This window comes from Myxine glutinosa, chromosome 11 (assembly GCF_964187855.1).
Source record: "Myxine glutinosa chromosome 11, kmMyxGlut1.1, whole genome shotgun sequence".
Lineage (NCBI taxonomy): Eukaryota > Metazoa > Chordata > Myxini > Myxiniformes > Myxinidae > Myxine > Myxine glutinosa.
In genome coordinates this window covers 1,356,642-1,380,640 of record NC_136271.1, presented here as the reverse complement: position 1 = coordinate 1,380,640, position 23,999 = coordinate 1,356,642, and the positions used below count along the sequence as shown (strand labels likewise).

General features: G+C 43.5%; 1 protein-coding gene across 4 annotated transcripts in view; it reads right to left on the bottom strand.

Moving 5' to 3' along the window:
• Window positions 1-23,677, bottom strand: part of CLASRP (CLK4 associating serine/arginine rich protein) — a 172,883-nt gene extending 149,206 nt beyond the window's left edge. For 2 of the 4 annotated variants that reach the window (XR_013624878.1, XM_078786331.1), the window contains exons 1-4: window positions 23,454-23,656; window positions 14,069-14,190; window positions 13,814-13,911; window positions 2,371-2,466 (exon numbers count right to left, since the gene is read on the bottom strand). Coding sequence is in view for 3 of the 4 variants with exons in the window: in XM_078786331.1 (XP_078642457.1) it covers window positions 2,371-2,466; window positions 13,814-13,911; window positions 14,069-14,167 (293 nt within the window). In the remaining variant the exon portion in view is untranslated. Of the gene's footprint in view, window positions 1-2,370; window positions 2,467-13,813; window positions 13,912-14,068; window positions 14,191-23,453 lie in introns of all 4 variants that reach the window. The other 2 variants (XM_078786329.1, XM_078786330.1) reach the window with 2 other exon arrangements.
• Between the last annotated feature and the right edge of the window lie 322 nt (window positions 23,678-23,999).

The window sequence follows — 23,999 nt, the reverse complement described above, 5'->3', positions numbered from 1 at the left end:
CGAAAGGCAAACAAGGAAGAGGTCCAAACGGAGATGAAAAGCAAGGGCAGTAGGGAGGTCCAAGCAGGAAGGAAGCCAAAATGAGAAGGGCTAAAATGCCGGCGAGCCTGTTGTTTTATCGCTCGTTTTCTGACGTCAGTTCTCTTCCTCTGCCAATCAGTGCCTCCCTTCCTTGTGACCTTTCACGCCTTCACACGTCACCGGCGCTTCTCCTCCAATGAGCACGTTGCTTGTTGTGGCTCCTTCGCGCCCTCCGCAGTGATTGGTCGAGCCTCTCACGCCTTTGGTGTCACGTCATCGTATGGCACGTCATTGTCGGTGGCCAATCAGTGTGGCACGTCCTTCATCCTCCCTACTCTCCAATCAGCGACCTGCCTCCAACTCGCCCCTCCGCCCTGTCAATCACAAGTCTTCCTGGGCATGGCTCTCGGCCTGCCTGGTCGATGTCTGCTTGCCATGGCGCCGTAGTTTGTGACCGCTTCCTGTCTGCTCTTCCGGTCAGTTTTATCATCTTGTGGCGGAGGGGGATTTAATTAGTGTGTGCACGAATGGATCTATCTACTGTATAAGAGTGCGTTGCCATACGGGACACCGGGATAATCACAGAGGGGACGACATACAATGGAATTAGCATAATCCTCGAACTATTTAACATGCCCCATTCCTCGTAATGGGGACGAAGCTACACCTTAATCCGAACAAACCGCCTAAACAGAACTTATTACAGGTGAGGTTCTCTAGCATGACAATCGAAGCATGATACCTATTCAGATCTACCTAAATCTATATATGCCCCTCTTAAGGGTTATAGAATATAAATAATGAAATAAAATAAGGGTTTTAAGGGTTATAGAAAATATTTTTTCGGAAGTTTACCACTGTTTATGCCCCGTCTAGACACTACCTTACATGAGTTATTTGTGCCTGGTGTTCGTGAAAGAGGGAGAGAAAGAGGGAGAGAAAGAGGGAGAGAAAGAGGGAGAGAAAGAGGGAGAGAAAGAGGGAGAGAAAGAGGGAGAGAAAGAGGGAGAGAAAGAGGGAGAGAAAGAGGGAGAGAAAGAGGGAGAGAAAGAGGGAGAGAAAGAGGGAGAGAAAGAGGGAAAGAAAGAGGGAGAGAAAGAGGGAGAGAAAGAGGGAGAGAAAGAGGGAGAGAAAGAGGGAGAGAAAGAGGGAGAGAAAGAGGGAGAGAAAGAGGGAGAGAAAGAGGGAGAGAAAGAGGGAGAGAAAGAGGGAGAGAAAGAGGGAGAGAAAGAGGGAGAGAGAGAAAGAGAGAGAGAAAGAGAGAGAGAAAGAGAGAGAGAGAGAAAGAGAGAGAGAGAGAAAGAGAGAAAGAGAGAGAAAGAGAGAGAGAAAGAGAGAGAGAAAGAGAGAGAAAGAGAGAGAGAAAGAGAGAGAGAAAGAGAGAGAGAAAGAGAGAGAGAAAGAGAGAGAGAAAGAGAGAGAGAAAGAGAGAGAGAAAGAGAGAGAGAGAGAGAAAGAGAGAGTTTCCTTTCATTACAACAGGTCGGAGAGCTTCACCTCATTACATGTGACGGAGTGCGACAGTTTCCTTTCATTACAACAGGTCGGAGAGCTTCACCTCGTTACATGTGACGGTGTGTCCAAGGGGTAAGCACGAACAGTTCGGTAAGCACGTAGACCGGGAAGTCCCAAACATCTCAGTAAGCACGTCGACCAGGCAGCCCCGAACAGCATGGTAAGCACATCGACCAGGCAGCCCCGAACAACACGGTAAGCACGTCGACCAGGCAGCCCCGAACAGCACGGTAAGCACATCGACCAGGCAGCCCCGAACAGCACGGTAAGCACGTCGACCAGGCAGCCCCGAACAACACGGTAAGCACGTCGACCAGGCAGCCCCGAACAGCGCGGTAAGCACGTCGACCAGGCAGCCCCGAACAGCGCGTTCAGCATGACCAGCAAGAGTCTGGAGTTACGAAGTGCAAATTACTCGTATGTTACACCAAAGACTTTGACCTTTCACATTTTGACCCACTTTTAAATTATTGTCTCCATTTTCTCATTATAAAGGTTTGTAGAAAATTTTATGACAAAAGGTCAAATGGTAAAATAAGGTTATGGCACACACACAGGCACACACTATTGCAAAACCCTGTCTCCTGTGCTGTGCGTGGGGACGCCAACTCATTTTCTCAAGCACATGAAGAGAGATGATAACCCTTGAAGGGAATGAAGATGAATTCAGGCATGGGACCTTTTTCAAACCAAGAGAGCCATAAAAAATAAATAAACCTTTTCTAAAATATTATTTGAGGTCCATTGATCACATTGGCAGGTGATGGTCATCGACATGCTTGGTCATCGACATGCTCAGGTTCACAGATCTCAGTGCACAGGAACTTGACTCACCGGTCACCGTTAGGCTTCGCCTCGGGAATGATATCCAGGTGAGCACGCACGTCAAATCTGTCAATCATATTGGTGTTTTCCCCCTGCCAAGGCATCCTGTTGGTGAGAGCACAGGGACATGGCGAACCCACACATATAACTCATAACATGACAGCGCAAGGTTGCCATTTAATCGCAGATCAACATATTGCATCAAAATAGGAAAAATACATGCCTGTCTACCTACAATGTTTGGAAAACCTATTCCCTTTTCTCATAATTTGTTCTCTCCTTCTATCCGTTATGAAGCAATCATTTTTTAAATCAGCTGATTTACACATTTAAATTGGCTCATGGATCAACTTAGAGACATAAGCCAAAAATAGAAAAACAATGAAAATGACAAAATAAAAACATCACAAGAGAGGTTTGGTGCAATGGAAGCAAACCAACCCTACGAGTTGCAGCAGACACCATCAACGGCCAATGGATACCACGAGGTGTCTGTGATCACTGATCAGTCACCTTCAAAGTTTGGAAGGATGACGTTGCATGGAAAATTTGCACCGACAAACCTTTGTGCGAGCACCGAGCCATATTAGTGGGGGGCCGTGCATGGGTAATTTTTTCTTTTCATTTCAAATTGATGCCAAAGTTTCGTTTTCAGTACCAATTTGAAGGTAAGGGCCGAAAGAACAATTTTGGTTCGAGTGTCGACTCAGCCCGTCATCAGCTGAGGTTCGACTCAGCCTGTCATCCTTCCGAGGTCGGCAAATTGAGTACCAGCTTGCTGGGATGAATGATCCCGGTGTGTACCCTGGTTTAGAATAGGTACACCGTATCCCTGCGCATCGAAGAGCGTGACCAAGGGTTGGCGTCAGGAAGGGCATTCGGCCATAAAAACATTGCCTCAAACAGGGAACCATGATTGTCATGGGGCCCGCAAGGCTATCCCCCGCTCTAGCGGGGAAAATGGCCTTAAAACGATCATTCATTCATTCATTCATTCATTGTCAAGCACTCAGATCAAAAATAGGTCTTCTGGGGACGTGGGGGGTTCCCGACCCCCACCGGCCTCTGCAAAATATGGAAACTGTTATAACTTTTGATTGGATGATCCGATCTGAACATATGAGGTATGTATGGATTCAGGATCAGGAGTAGCAACTTGTATTTCAAGCATATTGCCCATAGAAGTGTGGAAGCAAAATTAATTTGCGTACGTAATTTGTGTAAAGTAAGTGGATTTCCCTGAGCCTTGATTGATTTAATTAAACCGACTTAACTTTAACTGACTTACAAGATTTCCTTGCCATTGAAAATACGTAAACTTAATGAATATATATATTAATCGGTGTTAACTGCATTCTCTGAACTATATAACAATTCAATAGGCTCGCATTAGAGGTCGCATTAGAGGTTATGCTTATAAATATATTGATAATAATATTGAAAAGAGTGATAAAAAGTTGAAAGGGATAAAGAAAAATGTTATTAAAGAAACAATAAACTTTGAAAATTATTATAATTGTTTAACTTTAAAGAAAGAAGAGTTTAGAAAAATGAATACGATAAGAAGTTATAAACATCAATTATTATATACAGAGGAGGTAGTCAGGTTCACTATGTCAATAAATTATATTTCGTTCAAAATCATGGTCGATTAGCAAACCTATACATTTTTGGAAAGGTTATAGCATAAGGAAACTAAAAATCAATGTTTACATTTGGAGAGATACCTGTATGGCGGCCATATTGGATTTTCAAAATGGCCACTGTAAAATACATATTTTGTTCTATTTCTGCCTCTAATTACCCTAAAAACTTTTAAAAATATACTAAACCTATATTTTCAGGGACAAGGAATCCAATGAAAGTATCAAATTAGTGCTATGGGGAATGGTAAGACACGAATCAAAGGTTTTGAATTGCAAAATACTGTCTTTATATTCGCGATAAGTTGCATAATCAAATACATGTTATCATTTTGTACAGGCAGTTAATAACATCAAAATGTGTCACAATAATTCATATCACCAAACATACACAGGCAGTCAGAAAAATCATATATACACATGCAGTCAGTATAACTTCACATCGACACAGGCAGTCAATGACAAAATATACACAGGCAGTCAATGGCATCAAACATACACGATTACAGAATACGCCATTTAGAGTTCGTCATCACTGTCCTGTGTGTCGTATCCGACAATATAGTCCGCATCGTTTTCACAGTCCGTTCCACACAAGCAAAGGTCGGTCAAATTGATTGGCAAATCGAATTGGTCGAATGGTCGATCGAATCGAATCGATCGAATTGGTCGATCGAAGCGATTGGTCGAATGGTCGAATGGAATTGGTCGATTGGTCGAATTGGTCGAATCGAATTGGTCGGAATTGGCAAATGTAAACATTGATTTTCAGATTTTCGATGTAATAACGTTTCCAAAAATGTATAGGTTTGCTAATCTACCATGATTTTGAACGAAAAAACATAGTGAACCTGACTAAGGTGAATAAGAAGGCATTAGGAGCTTTTGATGATGAGGTTTATTTTAGAAAATGGAATTGATAGTGTCCCTTATGGTTATAAGTGTTAAGATATATATATATATATAAGTGATTAAATAAAGAGAGGGGGTTAGGGATTTTAACGGGCTACCACCACCTTTTTAATGAATATATAAATGATAGAACCAAGCAATAACCAAACCAAAGAGTGGAGAAAACAACAACCTTGGTATTTAAATGGAAAACATCATGAATGTGAAAAATATCAAATAAGTCTTATTGAAACAATAACAGGGGTAAAAGTAGATAAAACAAATAAGCGAATAAATTTAAATACGAATAGGTTGGAGGCTCGGGGAGGTAATATTCTAGAGTGGTCAGAAAACTTTGATGGTTGCCAGGAGATTGGGGGGAAAATAATTTACTATAATCTCAAAATACTATAATCCCTCCCCCTCCCCCATCACCCATCACCCTCCCCTCTCCTCCCCTCCGCCTTCTCCTCCACTCCCCCTTCTCCTCCCCTCCCCCCTCTTCTCTCCTCCACCCCCTCTTCTCCCCTCCCCCCCCCCTCTTCTCCCCACCCCCCCTCCCCCCCGTTCCCCTCCCCTCCCCCTTCCCCCTCCCCCTCCCCTCCCCGGCAATGCCGGGTACTTCTGCTAGTTTACTATAATCTCAAAATGGTATGTGGCACTGGGGGATTTCAGACAAGGTCATTAAGAGAAGTTTATCATTTCATATCAGCTCAGCGGCGATACCTAAACCAGGAGTTAAATTCCAATACCATATTTATCAATATTTTAGATGGTGATTGTTCTTTTAAGAGAATGAAGTTATTACCTAAAAATGAAACACAAATATTCGTTGGGTCTCTGTACGAGTATAATAAAATATGGGGAGAGTTAATAAGCTAAATGCAGACCATTGACTTCAATGTGTTTTAGTAGTAGGTAAATGGGCTTAGAAAAAGAGGAAAAAAGGGGTGATTTAGTGCGTTTCAATGCGCTTTCCCGATTCACTTACATGTTAAATAGAGTGTGTCCCAGAACCAACATTCTTCCCCTACTTGCAACACAACAAAATGTGGAGAAGTCAACAGGTGTGAATACTTTCTGAAGGCACTTAATTCAATACATGGTTTTATTATTGAATCATCGCAGCCAGAAGCTGAATTGTGAATGATTTGCATGCAAAAAAAAAAAACAATGAAAAAATAGATTACAATGACTGTATACTGTAATAACATCGACAAATAAATTCAATGAATTAAATAGTACTATACTACAAGTACATATGTAGACATGCATAACATGAAAAACGAGAGCAATGTGACTGTGTCACCAATATGCCTCCACATAGTCTCACAACGTATAGATGCCCTCGCCCTTGTTCACCGTCCTAAAAATAAACAAGTTTGATTTAAATCCCTTCAGCTGTTTTCAAGTATCACATTTTCACCAGTCATGACGATCAGTGAAGCAATTTCAGAGAAGGGATTTTATAAATATCGGCTTTCAAGCTAATATGGCTGCCACACCACGTGACATATGACCTTTAAAATGTACAAAGTGGCCACAAAGTCGCTATACACGGTTAGAATTTAGTTGGAATTTATCTGTATGCTCTCCTCCATTCTCAGCACAAATTAGAATTTTTCTCCATGTTCTTCTGGACATCTTCTTCCATGGTTGAGGGTTGGAGGTCATAAAAGTTGTTGTGAGGTCTTCAACTGTTAGGCGGAGATGATTAATTTCCTCTACAATGCCCCAAAGCGAGTTGTCACATGTTGTTAAGTTCAGACTTCGAGGAGGCCACACTATCTCTATATATAAGAGGAGTGTCTGTGTGTGTGTGTGTGTGTGTGTGTGTGTGTGTGTGTGTGTGTGTGTGTGTGTGTGTGTGTGTGTGTGTGTGTGTGTGTGTGTGTGTCTGGATGTCCGCTTATAACTCAAGAACTACACATCGGAGAAAAGTTTTAGACACAGATTCGGAATCAGCATAAAATCCCGGTGGTTTTAGGCTACGTTTTATTTTAATATCAATGGTTTAAAAAAACCGTGCCACCTGCAATTCCATGGTGGTTTGTGGCGGCGCTAGACGTTCGGGGTGTATTGCAATGGTTTGTCGGGTTTGGCTGTGGGTCCAGAATAGCTCCCATTTCCTCATGTTCTTCCACTTTTATTTTGATTCTTCTGTTACAACGCCTTCCTTATGTACCTTATATCCCCCCGACGAGGCCTCTACATAATTTCATGCGGCAGAATTTCGTACATTTTGAGTGAAAGAAGTGAGACGAAGTTGTAGGCGGAAGAAGAGGCGCGGCCACTGTGGAGGGCCTCGATCGTGAGTGGAAATGGCGGGAATTGCGTTTGTATCGCAAAGTAAAGGATCTGCATTCATTTCTGAACTTGCATTGGTGGATTGTTATACATCTGCATTATTTTTCATATAAAAACTTTATGTTGAACTTGAAGGCTCCAAGCACGGACTATATATATATGGCCCTCATTGAGGTAAAAATAAAAGTACAAATCCTGCTATCGCTTGCCAAGCTAGCCGTTCCCCCCCCCCCTCCCTCCTCCTCCCCTTCCCCCTCTCCTCTCTCCTCCTCTTCTCCCCTCCCCTCCTCTTCTCCCCTCCCCCCCCTCTTCTCCCCTCCCCCCTGTTCTCCCCTCCCCACCCTCTCCTCCCCTCCCCACCCTCTCCTCCCCTCCCCACCCTCTCCTCCCCTCCCCACCCTCTCCTCCCCACCCTCTCCTCCCCTACCCCCCCGTTCCCCTCCCCTCCCCCCCCCGTTCCCCTCCCCCCCCCGTTCCCCTCCCCTCCCCCCCCCCCGTTCCCCTCCCCTCCCCCCCCCCGTTCCCCTCCCCTCCCCCCCCGTTCCCCTCCCCCCCCCTTCCTCCTCCCCCCCTTCCCCCGCCCGGCAATGCCGGGTACTTCCCATGGCCAGCTGTACGTGGGCTGCTCGAGGGTTGGAAAACCAAGCAATCTTTATGTCTTGGCACCAAGTAAGAAAACCAGAAATGTTGTATACTAAGAGGTTTTGAGAAACTGAAAATTGACAAAACGCCATGTAGGAAATGTACTGTGATATTGCTCTAAAATATACATGTTCTTTTCATCATATAGTTGTATTATTCTTATTCAACCCGGGTGAAGCCCCCCCCTCCCCTCCCCTCCCCCCTCCCCTCCCCCCTCCTCCCTCCCCCTCCACCCTCACCTCCCCCCTCCTCCCCCTCACCCTCCACCCTCACCTCCCCCCTCCCTCCTCACCTCCCCCCCTCACCTCCCCCCTCACCTCCCCCCTCACCTCTCCTCCTCCCCTCCCTCCTCTCCTCCTCCCCCTCCCCCTCCCTCCTCCTCCCCCTCCCTCCTCTCCTCCTCCCCCTCCCTCCTCTCCTCCTCCCTCTTCTCCTCCCACTCCCTCCTCTTCTCCTCCCCCTCCCTCCTCTTCTCCTCCCCCTCCCCCCTCTTCTCCCCTCCCCCCCTCTTCTCCCCTCCCCCCTCTTCTCCCCTCCCCACCCTCCCCTCCCCTCCCCTCCCCCCCCGTTCCCCTCCCCTCCCCTCCCCCCCTCTTCTCCCCTCCCCACCCTCCCCTCCCCTCCCCCGCCGTTTCCCTCCCCTCCCCTCCCCTTCCTCCTCCCCTCCCCTCCCCTGCCCGGCAATGCCGGGTACTTCCCATGGCCAGCTGTACGTGGGCTGCTCGAGGGTTGGAAAACCAAGCAATCTTTATGTCTTGGCACCAAGTAAGAAAACCAGAAATGTTGTATACCAAGAGGTTTTGAGAAATTGAAAATTGACAAAACGTCATGTAGGAAATGTACTGTGATATTGCTCTAAAATATACATGTTCTTTTCATCATATATTTGTCTTATTCTTATTCCACCCGGGCGAAGCCGGGTACCTCAGCTAGTCTCAGATAAACGTCCAATCCATCGTCCACTGAATTTGTTGTCAAGATATTCCCCAACTGCGAGAGTGTAATGTGCTGGTGCACCATCTTGTTGCAGGATAGCTGTTGCTTCGAGACCTCTCTCATGCAGTTGTGGAACCAACAATGTCTGAAACATGTTCAAATAAGCAGTATGATTGACACTTGTATCGAAAAAATATGGCCCCATCAAGTGATCTTCTGAAATTGATGCCCACATCATGCATGAAATGGAGGATGCTGTTCAATTTCCTCATAAACATGAGGATTTTCTTTCCACCGAAAATAAACATTCAATTGCTGAGGTAAAGAGCACACTCATCCAAAAAAAATGCACTTTGTCTCGATTTAATGGTGGGAAATCGCTGCAGAAGAGCCTTGCTCTAAATAAAGTCAAATCAAGGACACCCATCATGCCATACTTGGCCTCTAAAGTGAAACACTTCTGGCACAATGGAACAATGTACATAAGAATATTGTCCGATGGTTGAACAAAAACTTGTGTGCAAATGAAATGCACAGAATACTCTTCAGATACAACTCCTATCCTTGTGCTCTGTTGCTGCACTAAATTATTTACACCCGTTTTCCAATCACCTCACTTTGCATCTTTTGACCCTTTGCTCCCTGTTCTACTCGATGATGAACCTCAATACCTCAAAAAAAAAAGAAAAAAGAAGCTGATACTTAAGGTCCCCCACCTTTTGGGTGGTATGAGGAATATATCTGAATATGAAAACTAAATCGTGAATGTTTTTTGAAATATCATGTGCACAAGCCAAGTTACCAAGATGATTGCCATGGCAACAGAATTCAGCCAATCACCCCTGTGATCTAATCAGGAGATAATGTCATGAGAAATAGATACCTGCAATACTAAAGCTAAATGTTCAACGGTTTTGAAATATCGCGTACACAAAAGGCCATGGACAGACGATCGGTCGGTCCGTACGTCAGGTGGAGATCATTTTAATGTCCCCCGTCTCCAACGTTGTTGGAGAGGCGGTGGACAAAAACTAGAAAAAGATTGTCCTGCTCTGACTCATTGAATAAATGATGGGATTTCATTTTTTTTGACTCGTAACTTATTTATATATCTTTCAGACTTGATGGAGCTTTTTAGACAAAGTAACTTGGCTTAACAGCTTTTGTCAGGTTTTGAATGAGCTTTTATCCAGGCAGCCAAAAACCAATGGTATTTAGTGTTGGAATATAAAAAAATAACCACCTTCAGAGGCCATTTTCCCCCGCAAAGCGGGGGTTGGCCTTTTTCGGGAACCGTGGTTGTTGTTGTTTTTTGGTCTCCTTTTTGAAGCAATGTTTTACGGCCGGATGCCCTTCCTGACGCCAACCATTTTTGCCACCTTTAACGACAAACAGGGAATTACCAGTGAACTGGTACTCAATTAGCCGACCTCGGAAGGATGACAGGCTGAGTCAACCCCCCTGGCGTTAATTCAGCGATCGACCGGGATTCGAACCCAGGATCCTAGGATCCTAAGCCGGCACCCTAGCCGCTAGCCCAAACACGCAAGACGGACTTGCGTGTTGGAATGAAGAAATATATTTAAGAACGTTATCATTAGCAAGATGAAAATGCAATGCCGAGACATAAATGATGCACACAAATTTCAGGATTAATCCTACGTCATCACATTTTGTGACACGAGAAGCCAGAATGAGAGTAGAAAAAAAGAAGAAGAAAAAAAAAAGTCAAACAATATGAATCTTGCAATTGAACGTGGGTTCACCCACCATTTGACTCTGAACCAGAGATTAATCAGTAATTGTATGAATAATGGACAAGAAAATCTTGCCCATCTCTTTGCTGATGATTCCACACTCTGCCGTGTCACTGATCATCCTTCAGACAGGCAGATTGGAGCCTCTTCCCTCTCTGCTGGCCTTGATAGAATCAGGAGCTGCTCTAAAACTTGGAATATACCTTTCAACCCCAACAAACCCCACACACTCACCCTGTCTCTCCAAATGGACCCTCTGGCAAACCCTCCAATCTACTTCCTAACAAAACACCTGAAGAAGTTAAGTCATTCAAACTTTTGGGTCTCACCATCAGTGATGATCTTTCTTGAGCAGACCCTACATGCCCAATATGGTCTCCAAAGCCAGTCATCCTTTGTCGTGCAAGGTCTTTCATTGGCTAATCTAAACTTTTGACAACCTACAAAGCCTTCTTTCATAGCTTGATGGAGTACTCCGGTCCCCTTTGGGCTGCTCGCCAAAGAAAGAAAGGCCCTCAAAATCATTGGGATAACCCACAACGAAGCTGAGTGCATCGGCCTGTTACTTGCGCAGTACAGATAGGTTGGCATTTGTATTTTACCACCTCCTTTTTGGCATACTCTGTCTCTGCCCTCTTTGCTCTGCCCCTCCCAGTTTTCTGCAGGGCGCACACAGTCTGCAAGTAACCCTCTTATTGATAAACTACCAAAATCCAGGCTCACTGCTCACCTCCACTCATTACTTCCTCTTCTTTCTAACCTGTGGAATCAACTTCCTCAGTCTGTTCAGTCCCATTATTCCCTCCTGAGATTTAAGACAGCTGTTCAACAGGGAACCATGATTGTCATGGGGCCCGCAAGGCTAACCCCCGCACAAGCGGGGAAAATGGCCTTAAAACGATCATTCATTCATTCATTCATGTTCACCACTACCTCAAGTCATCCTTTATTCATACTCAGGATCTCTTCTACTCCAAATTGCCCCATTCCCACGCACTCCCTTTTCCCAGATTGTGACTTTTCTCACGCTCCCTTTTTATCTGCTACATGTCACAGGTCTACAAGAGCTTCGCAATGCTGTTGTTGTTATTGTTGTTGGGTTTCTTGTTGGGGGTCGATTTTTGGGGAAATGTGCACCCATTGGTCGGACAACTGCCGGATCACACTTGCATCTGTCGCTGGACTCCATCTACCAAAGCACCGAAATAAAATTATATGGCTACCATCTTGGTTTTCTGGTGGTCTGAACACATTAGGCCTGTAGTCCTCTGCTAATGAAACACTGCCCAGGTTTGTTGTGTCAGATTTCCATTGGCTTTGTTTGAGTCTAATGTTATTGACTATGAGGGACCCTGAAAAAAATCAAATCATATATCGAATAATAGTAATGTTTAATCAACCTGTCATAATGCAAGGTACGTCAGCATGCAAGGTAATCAAACATTACGTTACGTGATCAAGTGTTATGTTACGTGATCAAGCTTCACGTTATGTGATCAAGCGTTACGTTATGTGATAAAGCGTTACGTTATGTGATAAAGCGTTAAGTTACGTGATAAAGCATTACATTATGTGATCAAGCGTTACGTTATGTGATCAAGCGTTACGTTACGTGATCAAGCATTAGGTTACGTGATCAAGCGTTGCGTTACGTGATCAAGCATTACGTTACGTGATCAAGCGTTACGTTACGTGATCAAGCGTTACGTTACGTGAGCAAGCGTTACATTATGCCAATTCCTAAAAAAATAAATAGCGTTACGTCATTTTTGAATGGCCCCATGTTGGGGATGAACAATCCATGACCGTGTGACGCATCAGCTCATTCGGATACAACCCCGGGGAGGGTGACATGGCTGGGAGGTGTAGAGTTAATTTTTTGAAGAGTGCTTTAAATATGTTTCCCAATCGTGCTGTTCATGCTTTAAGAGTGCTTTAAATGTGTTTCCAAATTGCGCTGTTCATCTTTTAAGAGCACATTAAATGTGCGTTTCCCAATTGCGCTGTTCATCTTTTAAGAGCACATTAAATGTGTTTCACAATTGCGCTGTTTATCTTTTAAGAGCACATTAAATGTGTGTTTCACAATTGCGCTGTCATCTTTTAAGAGCACTTTAAATGTGTGTTTCACAATCGTGCTGTTCATCTTTTAAGAGCACTTTAAATGTGCGTTTCCCCAATGGCGCTGTTCATGTCTTAAGAGTGCTTTAAATGCGTTTCACAATTGCGCTGTTCATCTTTTAAGAATGCTTTAAATGTGCGTTTCCCAATTGACCCGTTACATTTTGTTGCAAGTTGTAACCACAGGTCAGGTCAGGTCAGTCTTTTGGGACTGCCACTGGTAACATGTAACCCAGTGCTACCTGCCGCATGGTCGAGTTGTCAGCGACTAAAGCGACATCCCTCACTGGCTTTGATATTGGGGTGGGTGACCATGACACCCTGCAGGACTAAAAACAACACTTAACAAAGGGCGGATGAGCTCCCGTAGGAGGCTAACGGCTATCCAGTGAGGAGATGGTATCTCTTAAAAAACACCCATCCAGTTTGGACCGGTTTAAGTCAAACCAAAGACATAAAAATGGCACGTGCTAATTCCTTGCATGAAAAGGTAGAGCATGGACAATCCCCTTTATTTGGCATCCATGGAAAGGAGGAAATGACCTGCTGAGAATGGTGAGAAAAGCTGCGCCATTGTTATGACATCACTGGTAACCAGAGTATCCCGGGAAGTGACGTTAGTGATGGCACTTCCCCCAAGCTCAGTGGCTGTGTTAAGTGTTTGTCTCATCAGTATGTCCGTGTGTGTGTGCGTGTGAGCTCTATTACGAGCCTCAGCCCATGTATAAAAAATAATAATAAATTAAAAAATAAAGTGCTGTCATTCTTGTTGTTTGTTGGCAGGCTTATTGGTTGGTTTGTTCCTTTTCTGTTTCATCTCCGCTCTCCTCTTCTTGCTGTGTTTCATTCACCTTGTTCACCCCATGTTTCCTTTTCTCCTACCGATTGATCTCACTCTCACTTGTACTCTGTCATTGCTGTTTTCCCTTCTCCATTTTGTTCCCTTCCATTCTGCTCTAGCTCTTCCAGGAGCCTCGATCATGTATATAATTTTTTTAAAGATCCAGACCATGTTGCAAGCACAAGAGATGGAGGGTATGGTCTTTTTGTCAGCAATCCATTCACAAATTAGTTTACTGTTTATGATGTGGCTCACAATACTGTACTTGCAAACTCGACACAAGGCAGGTAGAGTCTTAAAGAGATGCAACATACATGTTCACTGGACTCTCTGCTGCGAGAGCCACAGCAGGATCCAAGTTGATCTTGTACACGCGCCCGTGGACTTGCAAGAACTGAGCTGGATCCTTTTTCTGTAAAGAAAATAAATAAATAAAAAAGTTACCAATTCAATAAACACTAAAAAAAAAGATTATAATAACAGTGTCAAATGCGGTCATACACTGAGGCAAGCTGGTTGTAAGCACAAGGTAAATCTATCGTACCCCAAGCCCCAGCCAACCCCCTTACAATCTTCTCGTAGTACTCGCGCCGTCGCTCAACGCGTTTCTTGTAATCAACCATCATCCCACGGAGCTTCCGCTCCTGACGACGAGCTTCATGCCACATCAGTCTACCTGTTTTTATTAGCACTGAAAAACAAATGAACATACAACTATAATGTGTAATTTTTCAAGGCGCATGTTTTTCATCATTTATACTTATCCAGATGTCAAAGTTCATGGAAGAGCAGAAGAAATTTCAAGAGACTGGGGCAAAGGGGGAAACAAGTGGACAATAAGTCAATTTTTTGTATACCGAGTCGAGGCTCGTACAAGAGCATAATATAATAATGTTTATATATAATGCATATATAATGTATGTACAATAAAATGCATAATAATGCAAAATAAGAGGATAATAATGCAAAATAAGAGGATAGTAATGCATGGTTGCAGGACAGCACATGGAGAGCAGTGGCAGGTAACAAAAGGACAGAGTCAGAGGTATAAATGGGAGAGACCATGAGGTGGCGTTTGGGAAACAGACTCGAGGGCTGGAGTAAAGAACACAGGTCAAGAGACTCAAACAGATCGTTCCACATGCAACCAAACATGGCAAAGAGACCACAGGTTCAAAGGTTCCAGTTGGTGGGGTTTGCTTTCCACATTAAAGAAACAAGTTGCTTTCTGGCAATTACATCTCCGCATGAATCATTCTCCCAGTGAGTGGGATGTTAGGCATGGTCGTTGGAGTTGTGAAGGTATGAATTCATGGAGAGGCGAATGATGAGAAATTCGTCCTCGGCTGTGTCGGCTTCCAGGCTCCGTCGGCTTCCAGGCTCCGTCGGCTTCCAGGCTCCGTCGGCTGCCAGGCTCCGTCGGCTGCCAGGCTCCGTCGGCTGCCAGGCTCCGTCGGCTGGCAGGCTCCGTCGGCTGGCAGGCTCCGTCGGCTGGCAGGCTCCGTCGGCTGGCAGGCTCCGTCGGCTTCCAGGCTCCGTCGGCTTCCAGGCTCCGTCGGCTTCCAGGCTCCGTCGGCTTCCAGGCTCCGTCGGCTTCCAGGCACCGTCGGCTTCCAGGCACCGTCGGCTTCCAGGCACTGTCGGCTTCCAGGCACCGTCGGCTTCCAGGCACCGTCAGTTTCCAGAGAAGAAGACATGTTTTTTGTTTCGTTTTTAAATACAAGGTCTAAGCTCATGGAAGAGCTAGGACACAGAACAGATCAGGACACAACATAACAAAGGGAAATGCCAACAGCAGGGCAGAGGGAGAAGGTAGATGGAGACGGACAACCAGGGGATGCAGGTAACAACTAGAAAGAGCAATCAGAGATTGCAGACCCTCGCCAGGACGTGTTTTCAGTGCTTAAGGCTTTTGTGTTAAAACAAATATGGCGGCCATACCACGTGACTGATGACGTCATCATTTATTTTTTTTCCACCAATTTATCGCAATATGATGCTCAATAAATTCCATCTTGATCGGATGAAGTTTTGCACTTGTCGAATTATGACGTCATAATGGAGGCATCTATGACATAATCATTAACATGTTATTCCACATGGAGAGTTCTTTACAATGAGCCATGTCTCAATTTTTTCAATTCAGTGCTTTCGGAGATAGAGGTGCAAATATTTTCGATTTTTCCAAAATGGCGGCCAAACCACGTGACGTATGACGTCGTAATTATCATTTAAAAAATTATACAGGTGGAGTTGCACCTATGGTGAAAATTTCCTGTCAATCGGACCAACGGTTGCAGAGAAAATCATATTTATTCTGTGCGGACAAACAAACAGACAGACAGACAGACAGACAGACAAGCAAATTGACTTGCAATACCCTATCTTAAATGCAATACCCTATATTAAATGCAATAATAACAAAAAGGGTTAGGGGAGAACACAAGGGGTGGACAAGATCGATACGATACATATGCAATGTTTTTGGGAGAGGTGGGTGTGATTTAACGGGTGCAGATAAGATCATGGTGTTGGATGGGGGATGAGATGGTGGTGAACAGTTTAAAGACCTTAAAGACCCGGATGGAAGAATGACATTGAAGAGAGTGTGTAAGGCGGTACCACGATCAGGAACAGAGAGGAATAAATGAGTGGAGATGAGCAGTGGTTCTGGATTTAGAGTATCACGAGGAGAGGGTTGCTGGTCGACCATGTGCGTCCTGCGAATACTTGGCGAGGGAGGGAGAGGAGAGGGGGGACAGAGCACGGAGAGGGCAGAGGGTGCAAGACAAGACATGAGGCGAAAGAAGACAAATAGACCACTGGCCTGTCGGCAATGAGAAAGTGATAGGCCCATGGACTCGATACATCGCGAGAGTTTCCAATGATCTTGAAAGCCTTGGTTTGCACAGCGTCAAAATGAGCAAGATGCAAGGCAGGATAGCCAGCCCAGAAAGGAAAGCAGTACGCCATAAATCTACTGACGAATGCCTTGTAGGTGGATAGGAGTTCTGGTGTGCCAAGGAAGGACTTTAGATGAAGGAAGATGGATGCCCAGTGCTTCACAGGCCAACTTTGAAATGTGGCTTACCCGAGAGAGATCATGGCTGAGAGTGAGACAAAAAAGTTGGAGTGACAACGTCTTCGAGACAGTTGTTGAGAAAGTACATGGGATGGTTTGCGGAACTGTCCTTTCAGAGAGACATAGTGAGTGTGGCATTTTTTATGATTGAAAGACATATTCCAAGTGTTTGTCTGAAGAGAAGGAAGAGGCTGCTGCCCATCTGTCTGTCTGGATGATGAGTGATGTCACTGCAGAGGGTGGACTCCCTTTAAATGACAAAGCACGAAGGATAGTTTGTGAAACAAAGAAATGGCTTTGCAATATGAAGTTATCAGGAGTGCGTGTGTTCAGTTACCAAGTTCCTTGAAGAGCGCTCGTCAACTCGCTGCTTGGTAACTAAACACACTCCACATTTCGGAAAAGGAAAACAAACGTTTGGACATCTTGAAATATACGATAGCATGTTGAAGGGTTATAAACTATGGAAACTTGCATGAAAATTATATATTATATATACTTTTGGTTTGGGGATGCTACATCACCAATGCTAATAGTTTAAAAAACATTCAACTCGATTTAATAGCTATGAATTATTCTCAAATATCAAACTGACATCTCGACTTGATGGGGAATACAAAACGATTACAAGATCACTCTGACTTGTGTGAACGAGGGTCAGGACCCCGGCCTACATGAACGAAGGTCAGGACCCAGGCCTGCATGAATGAGGGGCAGGGCCCCGGCCTGCATTAACGAAGGTCAGGACCCAGGCCTGCATGAACGAGGGGCAGGGCCCCGGCCTGCATGAACGAAGGTCAGGACCCAGGCCTGCATGAACGAGGGTCAGGACTCCGGCCTGCATGAACGAAGGTCAGGACCCAGGCCTGCATGAACGAGGGTCAGGACCCAGGCCTGCATGAACGAGGGTCAGGACCCAGGCCTGCATGAACGAGGGTCAGGGCCCCGGCCTGCATGAACGAGGGTCAGGGCCCCGGCCTGCATGAACGAAGGTCAGCATCAGCATTCCAGATTGATATGAACGAGGATCAGCGTTCCAGATTTAAATGAACGAGGATCAGCGTTCCATATTTATATGAACGAGGATCAGCGTTCCTGATTGATATGAATGAGGATCAGCGTTCCAGATTGATATGAACGAGGATCAGCGTTCCAGATTGATATGAACAAGGATCAGCATTCCAGATTGATATGAACGAGGATCAGCGTTCCAGATTGATATGAACGAGGATCAGCGTTCCAGATTGATATGAACGAGGATCAGCGTTCCAGATTGATATGAACGAGGATCAGCTTTGCATATTTATATGAACGAGGATCAGCATTCCATATTTATATGAACGAGGATCAGCATTCCATATCTATATGAACGAGGATCAGCATTGCATATCTATATGAACGAGGATCAGCATTGCATATCTATATGAACGAGGATCAGCATTCCAGATTTATATGAACGAGGATCAGCATTCCATTTTTAAATGAACGAGGATCAGCATTCCAGATTTATATGAACGAGGATCAGCATTCCAGATTTATATGAACGAGGATCAGCATTCCAGATTTATATGAACGAGGATCAGCATTCCAGATTTATATGAACGAGGATGAGCATTCCAGATTTATATGAACGAGGATCAGCATTCCAGATTTATATGAACGAGGATCAGCATTCCAGATTTATATGAACGAGGATCAGCATTCCAGATTTATATGAACGAGGATGAGCATTCCAGATTTATATGAACGAGGATCAGCATTCCAGACATATGAACGAGGATCAGCATTCCAGACTTATATGAACGAGAATCAGCATTCCAGATTTATATGAACGAGGATCAGCATTCCAGATTTATATGAACGAGGATGAGCATTCCAGATTTATATGAACGAGGATCAGCATTCCAGATTTATATGAACGAGGATCAGCATTCCAGATTTATATGAACGAGGATCAGCATTCCAGATTTATATGAACGAGGATCAGCATTCCAGATTTATATGAACGAGGATGAGCATTCCAGATTTATATGAACGAGGATCAGCATTCCATATTTATATGAACAAGGATCAGCATTCCAGATTTATATGAACGAGGATCAGCATTCCAGATTTATATGAACGAGGATCAGCATTTCAGATTTATATGAACAAGGATCAGCATTCCAGATTTATATGAACAAGGATCAGCATTGCATATCTATATGAACGAGGATCGGGATTCCATATTTATATGAACGAGGATCAGCATTCCATATTTATATGAACGAGGATCAGCATTGCATATTTATATGAACGAGGATCAGCATTGAATATTTATATGAACGAGGATCAGCATTGCATATTTATATGAACGAGGATCAGCGTTCCAGGTTTATATGAACGAGGATCAGCGTTCCAGGTTTATATGAATGAGGATCAGCGTTCCAGGTTTATATGAACGAGGATCAGCGTTCCAGGTTTATATGAACGAGGATCAGCGTTCCAGATTTATATGAACGAGGATCAGCGTTCGAGATTTATATGAACGAGGATCAGCGTTCGAGATTTATATGAATGAGGATCAGCGTTCCAGCTTGATATGAACAAGGATCAGCATTCCAGCTTGATATGAAGGATCAGCGTTCCAGCTTGATATGAACAAGGATCAGCGTTCCAGCTTGATATGAACAAGGATCAGCATTCGATTGATATAAACGAGGATCAGCATTCCAGATTTATATGAACGAGGATCAGCATTCCAGATTTATATGAACGAGGACCAGCGTTCGATTGATATGAACGAGGATCAGCGTTCGATTGATATGAACGAGGATCAGCATTCCAGATTTATATGAACGAGGATCAGCATTCCAGATTTATATGAACGAGGATCAGCATTCCAGATTTATATGAACGAGGATCAGCATTCCAGATTTATATGAACAAGGATCAGCATTCCAGATTTATATGAACGAGGATCAGCATTCCAGATTTATATGAACGAGGATCAGCATTCCAGATTTATATGAACGAGGATCAGCATTCCAGATTTATATGAACAAGGATCAGCATTGCATATCTATATGAACGAGGATCGGGATTCCATATTTATATGAACGAGGATCAGCATTCCATATTTATATGAACGAGGATCAGCATTGCATATTTATATGAACGAGGATCAGCATTGAATATTTATATGAACGAGGATCAGCATTGCATATTTATATGAACGAGGATCAGCGTTCCAGATTTATATTAACGAGGATCAGCGTTCCAGATTTATATGAACGAGGATCAGCGTTCCAGATTTATATTAACGAGGATCAGCGTTCCAGATTTATATTAACGAGGATCAGCGTTCCAGATTTATATTAACGAGGATCAGCGTTCCAGATTTATATTAACGAGGATCAGCGTTCCAGATTGATATGAACTTGGATTAGCGTTCCAGCTTGATATGAACAAGGATCAGCGTTCCAGCTTGATATGAACAAGGATCAGCGTTCCAGCTTGATATGAACAAGGATCAGCGTTCCAGCTTGATATGAACAAGGATCAGCGTTCGATTGATATAAACGAGGATCAGCATCCCAGATTTATATGAACGAGGATCAGTATTCCAGATTTATATGAACGAGGATCAGCGTTCCAGATTGATATGAACGAGGACCAGCGTTCGATTGATATGAACGAGGATCAGCGTTCGATTGATATGAACGAGGATCAGCGTTCGATTGATATGAACGAGGATCAGCATTCCAGTTTTATATGAACGAGGATCAGCATTCCAGATTTATATGAACAAGGATCAGCATTCCAGATTTATATGAACGAGGATCAGCATTCCAGATTTATATGAACGAGGATCAGCATTCCAGATTTATATGAACGAGGATCAGCATTCCAGATTGATATGAACGAGGATCAGTATTCCAGATTGATATGAACGAGGACCAGCGTTCGATTGATATGAACGAGGATCAGCATTCGATTGATATGAACGAGGATCAGCGTTCGATTGATATGAACGAGGATCAGCATTCCAGATTTATATGAACGAGGATCAGCATCCCAGATTTATATGAACGAGGATCAGCATTCCAGATTTATATGAACGAGGATCAGCATTCCAGATTTATATGAACGAGGATCAGCATTCCAGATTTATATGAACGAGGATCAGCATTGCATATTTATATGAATAAGGATCAGCATTCCAGATTTATATGAACGAGGATCAACATTCCATATTTATATGAACGAGGATCAGCATTCCAGATTTATATGAACGAGGATCAGCATTCCAGATTTATATGAACGAGGATCAGCATTCCAGATTTATATGAACGAGGATCAGCATTCCAGATTTATATGAACGAGGATCAGCATTCCAATACAGAATGATTTCGAACAACAAACGACAACCAGAGAAGTTTGAAGAACCTGCATGGATCTTGTGCAAGTAATGTGATGAATATAAGGTGTGTTGTTTAATCATTTTCATGACATGTACAGGTGTATTGTGATGAACGCAAGGTGTGTTGTTGAAACATTTTCTTGACAGGTACAGGTGTATCGTGATGAATGTAAGGTGTGTTGTTGAAACATTTTCATGACAGGTACAGGTGTATCATGATGAATGTAAGGTGTGTTACATTTTCATGACAGGTACAGGTGTATCGTGAGGAATGTAAGGTGTGTTACATTTTCATGACAGGGAGAGGTGTATTGTGATGAATGTAACGTGTTACATTTTCATGACAGGTACAGGTGTATCGTGATGAATGTAAGGTGTGTTACATTTTCATGCCAGGTACAGGTGTATTGTGATGAACGCAAGGTGTGTTGTTGAAACATTTTCATGACAGGTACAGGTGTATTGTGATGAACGCAAGGTGTGTTGTTGAAACATTTTGACGACAGGTAGAGGTGTATTCTGATGAATGTAAGGTGTGTTACATTTTCATGACAGGTACAGGTGTATTGTGATGAATGTAAGGTGTGTTACATTTTCATGACAGGTACAGGTGTATTGTGATGAATGTAAGGCGAGTTACATTTTCATGACAGGTACAGGTGTATCGTGATGAATGTAAGGTGTGTTACATTTTCATGACAGGTACAGGTGTATCGTGATGAATGTAAGGTGTGTTACATTTTCATGGCAGGTACAGGTGTATCGTGATGAATGTAAGGTGTGTTACATTTTCATGACAGGTACAGGTGTATCGTGATGAATGTAAGGTGTGTTACATTTTCATGACAGGTACAAGTGTATCGTGATGAATGTAAGGACTAAGGTGTGTTACATTTTCATGGCAGGTACAGGTGTATCGTGATGAATGTAAGGTGTGTTACATTTTCATGATAGGTACAGGTGTATCGTGATGAATGTAAGGTGCGTTACATTTTCATGCCAGGTACAGGTGTATTGTGATGAACGCAAGGTGTGTTGTTGAAACATTTTCATGACAGGTGGAGGTGTATTCTGATGAATGTAAGGTGTGTTACATTTTCATGACAGGTACAGGTGTATCGTGATGAATGTAAGGTGCGCTACATTTTCATGGCAGGTTCAGGTGTATCGTGATGAATGTAAGGTGTGTTACATTTTCATGACAGGTACAGGTGTATTGTGATGAACGCAAGGTGTGTTGTTGAAACATTTTGACGACATGTAGAGGTGTATTCTGATGAATGTACGGTGTGTTACATTTTCATGACAGGTATAGGTGTATTGTGAACCCTGGTGTTGGGCTAGCGGCTGGTGTGCCGGCTTAGGATCCTAGGATCCTGGGTTCGAATCCCGGTCGATCGCTGAATTAATGCGAGGGGGGTTGACTCAGCCTGTCATCCTTCCGAGGTCGGCTAATTGAGTACCAGTTCACTGGTAATTCCCTGTTTGTCGTTGAAGGCGGCAAAAAGGGTTGGCGTCAGGAAGGGCATCCGGCCGTAAAACATTGCTTCAAAAAGGGGACCAAAAAACAACAACAACCACGGTCCCCGAAAAAGGCCAACCCCCGCTTTGTGGGGAAAAATGGCCTCTAAAGGTGGTTTTTATAGGTGTATTGTGATGAATGTAAGGTGTGTTACATTTTCATGACAGGTACAGGTGTATTGTGATGAATGTAAGGCGAGTTACATTTTCATGACAGGTACAGGTGTATCGTGATGAATGTAAGGTGTGTTACATTTTCATGACAGGTACAGGTGTATCGTGATGAATGTAAGGTGTGTTACATTTTCATGACAGGTACAGGTGTATTGTGATGAATGTAAGGCGAGTTACATTTTCATGACAGTTACAGGTGTATCGTGATGAATGTAAGGTGTGTTACATTTTCATGACAGGTACAGGTGTATCGTGATGAATGTAAGGTGTGTTACATTTTCATGACAGGTACAAGTGTATCGTGATGAATGTAAGGACTAAGGTGTGTTACATTTTCATGGCAGGTACAGGTGTATCGTGATGAATGTAAGGTGTGTTACATTTTCATGCCAGGTACAGGTGTATTGTGATGAACGCAAGATGTGTTGTTGAAACATTTTCATGACAGGTGGAGGTGTATTCTGATGAATGTAAGGTGTGTTACATTTTCATGACAGGTACAGGTGTATCGTGATGAATGTAAGGTGCGTTACATTTTCATGCCAGGTACAGGTGTATTGTGATGAACGCAAGGTGTGTTGTTGAAACATTTTCATGACAGGTGGAGGTGTATTCTGATGAATGTAAGGTGTGTTACATTTTCATGACAGGTACAGGTGTATCGTGATGAATGTAAGGTGCGCTACATTTTCATGGCAGGTACAGGTGTATTGCACAAAATGAATAATTTCACCACACACCGATAAACCCAATGGCAATGCGAGGAAAGCGTTACCTCAGTTGAACAAATCGAGTCGTTTGAATCCGTTAGTTCCTCAGTTTACCTGGTTGATAGAAGGTAAAATCAGGTGTGTCCGAAACAAAAGGCTCCACATGAAATTAGACGAAGATAAATCATAAAAAATGTAAAAAAGCTCAAAGTAAAACGATCGTGTCCCTAATAAAAAGCACAGCCGGACACGACACAAAGTAGGCCTCAAACAACAGGAAGTAGAATGTGAATGTGATTAAATTTACTTCTTTACCAGGTAAAACTAAATGTAAATGATATTTTACATTCTTTATTATCTTGATATTTTCGCTCTTTCTCAAAATAATAATAATAATAACGCTTCGTCTCGAACACGAGGAATGTGAAATAAAGAGTTTTATCATCAATACCGGCACCGGAACACAAGGGAAAGAACATTCGAGCTCACACTTTCTAGTTATATACACCTTAAGATAAATAATACAGGTGAGTCACTTACCGGCACGTGATTACAACGAAAGATACAATAAAATCCAGGTGACGATTCATTAAATGAAAATGTAACGGTTG